The 10,522-nt window shown below is 48.7% G+C and overlaps 1 protein-coding gene and 1 non-coding gene across 2 annotated transcripts in view; one reads left to right on the forward strand and one right to left on the reverse strand.

Moving 5' to 3' along the window:
* Positions 1 to 1,375: 1,375 nt before the first annotated feature.
* LOC119468475 lies at positions 1,376 to 1,525 on the reverse strand. Its single transcript, XR_005197154.1, has one exon. It is a non-coding gene; the product is annotated as a U12 minor spliceosomal RNA (small nuclear RNA).
* A 295-nt stretch (positions 1,526 to 1,820) lies between these two features.
* The window catches only part of POLDIP3 (DNA polymerase delta interacting protein 3), a 30,302-nt gene continuing 21,600 nt past the window's right edge, over positions 1,821 to 10,522 (forward strand). Inside the window, exon 1 of the mRNA XM_017510279.2 lies at positions 1,821 to 1,990. Within this exon, the coding sequence (XP_017365768.1) occupies positions 1,932 to 1,990 (59 nt within the window). The 5' untranslated portion in view covers positions 1,821 to 1,931. The remainder of the gene's footprint in view (positions 1,991 to 10,522) is intronic.

Consider the following 10,522-nt stretch of genomic DNA (forward strand, 5'->3'; position numbering starts at 1 on the left):
CTTTTCCTTTCTTTCTTCCCCCCAGTTTCCTTCCTTCCTTTCCTTTCTTTCCTTTCTATTTTCCCCCGTTTCCTTCCTTCCTTCCTCTTTTTCTTTTTTCCCCTCCCTTCCTTCCTTTCTTCCTCTCTCTCTCTTCCCTCCTTCTTTCTCCCCCCTCTCCAACCTGTTCTAAGGGCACGGAGTGTATTTTTAGTGATTGTATTAATATGTGCCGAACACCTACCTCAGGCCTGACACATGCTGGAGGCTGGGGTTGTATCAATGTAAAAGCCATTCCCTGTATTTAACACGTAAATGACTCTCTTTAACTCTTTTTAGGGTTGGGAAAGTCTCTTTAATTCTCCCAATGCCCTGCATGTTATTTGCTCCATTTTACAGATTAGGAAGACAGAGGCACAGAGAGATGAAGCGCTTAGCTCGTGAAAGTCATGCCGCCACTGGGACTTGAGCCGGGCAGTCTTCCAGCTCTCACCCTCAAGAGCACTGCATTATAAAGTCCCAAAGTGAACATGCTGTACCCAAGCGAGTCAAGGAATGCGCCACAGTGAGATTGAATTATGAGTCCTTTATTATGCCGGTGACCAAGAGGTGGCTAACGCCCAAAATTCTCTCTCGGCCCCTAAAAAAAGTTAGGTGGTCTTTTATACCCTAATTTTAAAGGAGAGGGGCAACTTAGCTGAAGCAAATTTTTCGCAAAAGCAGAGTAAGCCAAACGTTAAAAGATAAACTAGTACATGAGAAATAAAACAGTGCCAGGTGCAAGGGGTAAAGCTGTCATGAAAGACATACAACTAATAGATAATGGGGGCTCTGGGCACTCAACAGCACCCGCATTCCCAGGCTCTGCTGGTACCACTTAACTCGGCCTCTTATCAGCAAATGCATTCCTGGAGGTGCCCAGTGTCAGCCTGGCCCAGCTACGTACTACAGTTACGTACTTAATGGTGGGAAAATAAATAAAATGAAGAAGCTAAGATGGAGTCTGTCCGGCTCAAGAAGCTAACATGAAGCCTGAACAGCTTTCTGTCTGAGAAAGAGTCAGTTTTAGCTGGCAACGAACTGAGCGGCTGCGCGAGGCTTGAGAAACAAGCACAGGGAAGTGGTTATACGGGGGAAGTTTCAGGGAACTGGGTAAAACTGCATGTATGGAAATTGCCCGCTTCGTGGGTCACAACGTCAATATCATGAGTAACTTCAGAGCGGCTAACACGCAGTTGGGGAACGGGGAACATCGGAGGAAAATCGCAGATCGTCCCCTGGCAGGAAAGAAGCTGCCTAGGAACAGATGCCACCCGACGACGGAAAAACAGAACCACAGCAAGGTACCCGCCCACAGTACGACGCTCTACAGTCTACTTTTTCGGAGTAATGGGGTCGGGCAGATCGCGACTCCCAGGCATCCCGCAAAGTAGGCGGGTCACCTCAGGGGCGACCTTTACCCGCTCAAAAATTCGTCTCACATTAGCAGTGAGGATTCGGGCGTCACCCCGAATCGTTATTTTCCTTACTCATAAGTTTAAGGCATAAGGAAACGGGGCGCTCATTCCCGAAGTAATGATCTGTGTTCTCATTAGGCTTAAGATGAGTATCGTAGTTGATTGTTGAGCGCATGATCCGGTTCCTTTGACGTTTATGTTACTTGTTAATGAATTTATTTTGTCGCTTTTCATTTAATTATTTTCGTCGAAAAGAATAAGTAATTCATAATGTGCCGATTGTCTGTATGCAGATAAGCAGCCAGCACCGCGAAGGCCCACGGGGGAAGGGGGGGGAGAGTCCCCGCCCCTTCCGGTTCTTGCCTGCTTTGAGCAGGCTGTCGCGAGAGTTGGTCGGCGGACGCCGGAAGTAGTTCGTCGCTCCGTAGCGGCCGAAGGGGCGGGCTTGCGGGCTGGGGGCGTTTCTGCTGCTTTCAGCTCGTTTGGCGGCGCAAGATGGCGGACATCTCCTTGGACGAACTCATCAGGAAGCGCGGGGCGGCGGCGAAAGGACGGTGAGAGGCCTTTTCTTCCTTTGGGGTTTAGGGTCCGCGACCTAGTGGAGCTCGAAGCGGGGGAGGGAGCGGCCCGGACGCGACGCGGAGAACCGGGTGCGCCCGCCCCCAGTTGCAGCCGCGCTCCTCATTGGCCGGGCCGCCGCCGTCGCCACCGCGGCCCCGACCGGCCGCCCGCCCACTGGCCGAGGCGCAGTCCCTCCAGCCGGCTGGGTAGGCCGACCAGGCCGCGGCGGGGTCGGATGCCAGGCTCGTGGGGCTGAGGGGCTGCCCCCTGGGGCTCTCGCGTTTCGGGGACCGGGGGTCTCGGCGGCGCAGCCCCCTCGCTTGTCTGGACTGGCATTTGGTCCCCGCTCGGTGATCTCGGCACTGCCTGGTCTCCACCCATCGTAGAGTTGAGACAACCGAAGTTTAGCTGCAGGGAAGTGACTTGCTCCGACTGCCGCAGCTGAGGCGCAAACCCAAATCCTGCGCCGGTTTCCTGACTCCACGCGGCCTCTGTTAACACTCGCCTCTCTTTGTGCCTCGTTTTAAGTTTTCTAAGCCCGTTCATATACACGATGGATTATTTAATCTTTTACTGTCGTGTTGCCTGCTAGCTATTCGCGTTACCCCCTTTTACTGATGGGAAACGAGGCTGGGAGAGGTAGGGCGACTTGCCCGAAGCCACGGAGAACTGAGCGGCGGGGCTGAGTGCTTTTTAATTGCTGGCTGAGTTGGCCTCGTTCGAGGGCTTGAAAAACAGGTGGGCTGGGCTGGAGATTGGCCATTTCCTTAGCGGGGAGAAAGTGCTAGAGCTACGTGAGGAGCCACGTAGGTGATTTGCGTTCATGTCTCCGAAACTTCTTCGAGACCCTTAAATGTTATTAGTCTTGCCTTTGTTTGCTGAACTGTTTGAAGAAGTGAGAACTTGCCCAGTAGTTTCCCAGCACACATTACGTAAGTTTAAATGTCTTTGTAAACAGCCAAGCTGGCAATATGTTAGATACTATTTTCTCAAACATTCGTTCTCTTAGCAGATGTTTATTTTTATTTTATTTTGTTTTTTGAGACGGAGTCTCGCTCTCGCCCAGGCTGGAGTGCAGTGGTGCGATCTCGGCTCACTGCAACCTCTGCCTCACGGGTTCCAGCGATTCTCCTGCCTCAGCCTCCCAAGTAGCTGGGACTACAGGTGTGCGCCATCGCGCCCAGCTAATTTTTGTATTTTTAGTAGAGACAGGGGTTTCACTATGATGGAAATCCTGACCTCAGGTGATCCACCCACGGCTTCTCAAAGTGCTGGAATTATAGGCGTGAGCCACAGCGCCTGGCCATTCAATAGATGTTTGTTAATACCACCCGTATGCCTGTGGCTAGATTTTTCTCTTGATATCTGAAATGTATCCTTCACCTCCTTCCCCACCCTGGACACTCCTGTCAACTACAACTGCTGCCACCACCTCATAATTCGCAGCCAGCACTTACCTGGCTTCTGGTTCATAATTGGCATGTATTGGTATTTGTTTCCTCAACTACTGACTGACAGCCTCTCAGCTCTCCATCTAGTGACTGATGTGAAATTGGCGCTGCTTCCTTCCTCTGGCCACTTCTAAATTCATCCAGGTGGCCGGGCGTGGTGGCTTACGCCTGTAATCCAAACACTTTGGAGGCCGAGGCGGGCAGATCACCTGAGGTCGGGAGTTCAAGACCAGCCTGACCAACATGGTGAAACCCCGTCTTTAAAAAAAAAAGAAAAGAAGGCCGGGCGCGGTGGCTCAAGCTTGTAATCCCAGCACTTTGGGAGGCCGAGGCGGGTGGATCACGAGGTCAAGAGATCGAGACCATCCTGGTCAACATGGTGAAACCCCGTCTCTACTAAAAATACAAAAAAAATCAGCTGGGCATGGTGGTGCGTGCCTGTAGTCCCAGTTACTCGGGAGGCTGAGGCAGGAGAATTGCCTGAACCCAGGAGGTGGAGGTTGCGGTGAGCCGAGATTGTGCCATTGCACTCCAGCCTGGGTAACAAGAGCGAAACTCCGTCTCAAAAAAAAAAAAAAAGAAAAGAAAAAATAAATAAATTCATCCAGGTTTGGTAAGTTCCTTTGGAAACAATGGAATGAGCCACACCAGGTTCTTCTCTCTCTCGGGTCACTCCCCCAGTTTCTGACTGCAGGCGGACTGTACTGTAGCCTGTTTGACCTGTATGTTTTTGGCTTTAGTGTGTGCAGAGTTTTGTGTTGGGCAGTAGGTGGGGCTGCAGGAATGGAGTAGGGTAGATCCACAGGAACAGGGGCCTTGCAGCTGGATCCACCTGGCACGTGCCACTCACTGTTGGGTTTACCTGGTGAGGGGACTTTAGGCAGTTTCCTCACTTGCGATAGTGGTTCCTGGTTGAGGGAATTAAATGTGAGAAGGTTTTTTTTTGTTTGTTTTTTTGTTTTGTTTTGTTTTGTTTTGAGACGGAGCCTCACTGTGTTGCCCAGGCTGGAGTGCAGTGGCGTGATCTTGGCTCACTGCAACTTCCATCTCCCAGGTTCAAGAGATTTTCTTGCCTCAGCCTTCCAAGTAGCTGGGATCACAGGCACTGGCCACCACGCCCAGCTAATTTTTGTATTTTTAGTAGAGAGGGGGTTTCACCGTGTTGGCCAGGCTGGTCTCGAACTCCTGACCTCAAGTGATCTGCCTGCCGCGGCCTCCCAAAGTGCTGGGGTTACAGGCAGCAGCCACTGTGCCCAACCAGAAGGTATGTTTAAAGTTTGTGCTATGTAGCAAGTGTTCAGCAAAGGTTGGTAATAATCTTGGACTTTCCCTTAAAGGAATAGAAGCACAAAATACCCTTAGAGCACAACAGGAAACCACTGGGGCTTTAGAGTCAGATTATCAAGGTCCTAAGCCCTGCTTCTCCCACTTTCCACATGACCTGCAAGTTACTTAACCATCCCTTGCCTCTTATCTATAAAACATAGGTAATACTTGCTTTATTAGGTTGTTGTCAGGACTAAGTGAATTCACATACCTAAAGTGCATGGAAAAATTCCTGACAAGGGCACTAACTGCTGAATAGTGTTAGCTTTCGCTATTGTCATTATTGAAGGGTTTTTAAAATAAAGGAGCAACATGATCCAGGTTTTAGCATGAGAGTATTGCTTTGCTATTGCGTGGGGATTGGATTGGGGCAAAGAGTGCAGGCAGAGAGACCAGCGTGGAAGACCTGGAGTGCATGCTGTGTTCTAGAAACTCCTTTTTTATTTCACTTGCACAGCCAACAAAGAGAAAAGCTAGATCCACGGGTCCCTGTTAAGATAATGTGAAGGGCCTGACAAATTCAGTGAACAGATGTCATTACCTGCAGTAAGTTTATTTTATTTTACTTTATTCCTTTGAGACGGATGCTCTGTCGCCCAGGATGGAGTACGGTGGCGCAATCTCAGCTCACTGCAACCTCTCCCTTCTGGGTTAAGGTGATTCTTCTGCCTCAGCCTCCCGAGTAGCTGGGACTACAGGTGCACACCACCACGCCCAGCAAATTTTTTGTGTTTTAGTAAAGATGGGGTTTCACCATGTTGGCCAGGATGGTCTCGATCTCTTGACCTCGTGATCCACCCGCCTCGGCCTCCCAAAGTGCTGGGATTACAGGCTTGAGCCACCGCGCCCGGCCTCTTTATTGTTTTTTTTGAGGTAGAATTTCACTCCATTTTCCAGTCTGATGTACAATGGCGCCATCTCCATTCACTGCAACCTCCGCCTCCAGGTTCAAATAATTCTCCTGCCTCAGCCTCCCAAGTAGCTGGAACTGTAGGCATGCGCCACCACGCCCAGCTAATTTTTGTATTTTTAGTAGAGACAGGGTTTCACCATGTCGGTCAAGCTGGTCTGCCTCACTAACCTCAAGTGATCTGCCTCAGCCTCCCAAAGTGCTGAGATTACGGATGTGAGGCATGGCGCCTGTCCATATGTTCTATTTTGTATACTGCCTAGAAGAAATCTGCATACTTGGAACTTTGGTTTTAATGTTGCATGGATATTCCAGGAATAATTTTGTTGTTAATTTGGGAAGAACCTTGACTATCTAAGAATGCCTTTTTCTTCTTAGTAGAAATAGGCGAAGATCCAGCTTGTGGAGTGTAAATAACCTCTTTCTGCACCACTGTGATCACTGTTTACTGTGATCACAAGGATCACATTTGTGGAATGTGCTTGTTCTCAGAGCAGTCATTCTGTTTTGTGTTTCTCACACTTTGTGAGTCAATAAAAGGGTCTTAGCTGGATGCAGTGGTTGCTCATGCCTGTAACTCCAGCTGTTTGGGAGGCTAAGGCAGGAGGATTGCCTGAGCTCAGGAGTTCAAGACTGCAGTGAGCCATGCTTGCACCACTGCACTCCAGCCTGGTTGGTAGAGCAAGACCTCATCTCTTTAAAAAAGAAAGAACTGGGCGCAGTGGCTCACACCTATAATCCTAGCACTTTGGGAGGCTGAGGTGGGTGGATCACTTGAGGAGTTCGAGACCAGCCTGGCCATCATGGTGAAACCCCATCTTTAAAAAAAAGAAAAAAATTTTAAATAAAAAGGAAAGAAAAGACGGTGGCTTGTGCCTGTAATTCCAGCACTTTGGGAGGCCGAGGCGGGTGGATCATGAGGTCAGGAGTTCAAGACCACCCTGGCCAAGATGGTAAAACCCCATCTCTACTGAAAGTACAAAAATTAGCTGGGCGACGTGGCAGGCGCCTGTAATCCCAGATACTCAGGAGGCTGAGGCAGGAGAATCACTTGAACCCAGAAGGTGGAGGTTGCAGTGAGCCAAAATCCTACTCTAGTCTGGTCTCAGAAAAAAAAAAAAAAGGAAAAAGAAACAGAAGAGTCATTGCCATTAGTATTACCTAGGCCTCCAATTAATTATTAAAAGATTCCTTGATTAATGGAAATGATAGAACCAGAAGGGGGTGGTTTTGAGTGATACCTTCCTCCATGATGAGATAGATGCTACTTTCCCCACCACTGCGCATCTCCAGTGACTTCAGTTGTGAAAGATCCATCGAGTCTCCTCAGGATAGCATTAGGCACCAGTTGCAGTGCTGGCCTGACCCTCGTGTTGATTTTTTCCTTTTTATTTGAGGCAGGGTCTTGCTCTGTTGTCCAGACTGGAGTGCAGTGGCAAGATCATGGCTCACTGCAACCTCTGCCTCCTAGGCTCAAGCAGTCTTCCTGCCTCAGGCTGCCAAGTAGCTGGGACCACAGGCACGTGCCACCATGCCTGGCTAATTAGTTTTGTATTTTCTGTAGAGACGGGTCTGGCCATGTTGCCCAGACTGGTCTCAAACTCCGGGACTCAAGCAATCCTCCTGCCTCCGCCTCACAAAGTGCTGGGGTTACAGGCATGAGCCACTTTACTTTAGATATAAGGGCATCCCCAGTTAAGTCAGTTGACATGTCCCCTCTTGTTAGTTTGGTGAGTTTAACTCTCAGCAGATAGCTTTCTGTCTGCTGCCTCCAAGCAGTTCAGTGTGGGAGCCTTGAGTGTGCTGGAGGCTGGAGTGGAGAAGCTCTGGGCCAGTCACCTGATCTGGGGAGTCCTTGGAGCTGGAAGTGGGAAGTTGTAGGAGAAGGAGGGATTGTAAACTTTGCAGTTCAGCCCAGGACTCTGATCCTGGTACTGATTGCTGGTTTCCTTGTTGAAATAAAATAAAGGAAATGTAGACCTGAACACATAAAGGAGGAAATGAGTTGTTACATAATTCCAGGCAAAGAATTATGTTTTAAAATGAAACATCTGCACAAGACTCTTTGGTAAGGGGATAGTATTTTAATGTCTTGTTTTTCTTTGTGACTTAAATCACCAAATTCAGAATTGACCCTTAGGGATGGTTAGACTTAAGCTGTTTTCTCTCTATAAAAATAACCTCAACACACACTCTCCCTAACCAAGAAGATATTGAGCCCATGGGTTAAAATCTTAGTGAAATCTATAGTAACCCAGGGCCCTACTTCTTTCTTGGGCCTGGATGCTTTGGACTGGACATCTGTCCAGAGCTGGCTGCAGCCCTGCTCTCCACAGATAGAGCCAGGAGGGTGAGATATCCCTAGCCCAGACAGACCCTCCCCGCTCATCACATGAATGCCAGGTTCCAGTTGGGGCTATGGGGGAGAATTTGGGGTCCAGGCGGCGTTTGCCTTCTCACTCGCCAGTGGCACTCTTCGCAGGACCTCAAGGAATACCTGGCGAAGGCTGGGAAGCAATTCCAGAGCTGTAGTTTGGGCGATGGAGGTGGGGCAATTAAGAGACTTGCTCAAAGCCTTTCTCCTTCCCCCTCCCAAACATTTACTGAGGATAAAAGTGCAGGAAGTGTTTGGGGAATGTCAGTAGTCTCTACAGTGGGAAGTGAGGCTGCAGCCATAAGTTGGGGCCAGACCTGAGGCTCCCCCCAGGGGTTGAGCTTTGTTAAGGAGCCCTCAGCAGTTCTAGGAGCAGGAGGGTATCATAATTGAGTCTATGTTTTAGAGACCTACCCCTAGCAGGAGTGTTTATTTGAAAAATTTCCGATGACTAATGCCTGCCTGAAACCAGTACTGCTGCCTGCTGGGATGAATAGCTGTCTTTTCATGCAGGAAGAGCAGCTGTGATTATAAAAAGCCTGAACGCTGAAGCCCCCTAAAGCTGTTCATGAAAGAAGTTGAAAGCACTATGGAACCAGGGAACTGAGCGCATCAGAGAGGGGAAATAGCTTACTCCCTCCCACTGTGAGGAGCTCCTAATACATCCTCAGCTACTGTTACCTCCCTCCCCCAAATGTGCCTTTTAGGCTGTTCCAATCAACGCAAGGCATCTTGGTGGTCTCTCCTGCCAACCAGGTGCTGCCCACCCGCTCACCTTGGTGCTTATGCTCACCCTTTAGTCTCTAGAGAGTTCTCTGTATCCCTAGGCATGACTGGAGTCCTAAGATTTTTTTCAGCCTAGGGAGAGTGTTCATTCTTCCTTTTTATATATAAAATCAATTTTTTTTTTTTTTGAGACGGTTTCACTCTTTTGCCAGGTGCCAGGCTGGAGTGCAGTGGCGTGATCTTGGCTCACTGCAACCTCTGCCTCCCAGGTTCAAGCAATTCTCCTGCCTCAGCCTCCCGAGTAGCTGGGACTGCAGGCGCGTGCCACAACGGCCAGCTAATTTTTGTATTTTTAGTAGAGACGAGATTTCACTATGTTGACCAGGATGGTCTCAATCTCTTGACATCATGATCCACCCGCCTTGGCCTCCCAAAGTGTTAGGATTACAGGTGTAAGCCACCGCGCCCGGCTATATAGAATAAATTTTTAAGGGGTTTACAACATATTGAAACTAAAATACCAGACACTAATAATAAGGAAGATTGTTTCTTTTTGTTTTGGTGATGGTTTTTGGTTTTGTTTTGGATTTCTTTGATTTTGTTCTTATTTTTGAAACAGGGTCGTGTTCTGATCTCATGCCCATTGCTTGAACACCGGGGCTGAAGCAATCCGCCTGCCTCAGAACCTCCCAGAGTGTGTGTATTACAGGTGTGAGCTACTGCTCCTGGCCTTTTTTATTTTTTTTAACTTTTTTCAGGGCTGGGCGAGACTGACACCTGTAATCCCAACACTTTGGGAGGTTGAGCCAGACAGATCACCTGAGGTCGGGAGTTTGAGACCAGCTTGACCAACATGGAGAAACCCTATCTCTATTAAAAATACAAAAATTAGCTGGCGTGGTGGCGCATGTCTGTAATCCCAGCTACTCAGGACGCTGAGGCACGAGAATCACTTGAACCCAGGAGGCGGAGGTTACAGTGAGCTGGGATCGTGCCATTGCACTCTAGCCTGGGCAACAAGAGTGAAACTCCATCTCAAAAAAAGAAAAAAGTCTTTTCTTAACTCTTGCAGTTCTGGTCTTTATTTTTGACCCATGCTTATTTAGTAGATGCTTTAACCAGATACAGTGAAGTTCAAGTTCATTCCTTACCCTTAGTAGCTCTTGGGATAATTTCCTTGGTTCTGAGCATCCTCATTTATAAAATGTGAATAATAACCTAATTCATGGGGTTGTAACTTTTAAAAGATGTCTAAAGCTGGGCATGTTGGCTCCAAACTTAGAAGACTGAGGCAGGAGAATGACCTGAGCCCAGGAAGTCAAAGCTGTAGTGAGCTGTGATTATACCGCTGCACTCCAGCCTGGGCAGCAGAATGAGATTCTGTCTTTTTTTATTTTTTAAATATATTTTTGGACAGGGTCTTGCTCTGTTGCCCAGCCTGGAGGACAGTATCAGGACCCTGGCTCACATTGCTCCCTGGAGTAGCTGAGACTACAGACTCATGCCCGGATAATTTTTTACTTCTGTTATTATAGAGACAGCATCTCATTATGTTGCCCGGGCTGGTCCTGAACTCCTGGGCTCAAACCATCCTCCTGCCTCAGCCTTCTAAAGTGCTGAGATTACAAGTGTGAGTCACCACATCCCAGGAGTCCTGCTGTGTTGCCTGGGCTCAAGGCATCCTCCTACCTTCGCCTCCCAAAGTGCTGAGATTACATGCATGAGCCATTGTGTCCAG

The sequence above is a fragment of the Cebus imitator genome, unplaced genomic scaffold, assembly GCF_001604975.1.
Source record: "Cebus imitator isolate Cc_AM_T3 unplaced genomic scaffold, Cebus_imitator-1.0 Scaffold435, whole genome shotgun sequence".
Taxonomy (NCBI): Eukaryota; Metazoa; Chordata; class Mammalia; order Primates; family Cebidae; genus Cebus; species Cebus imitator.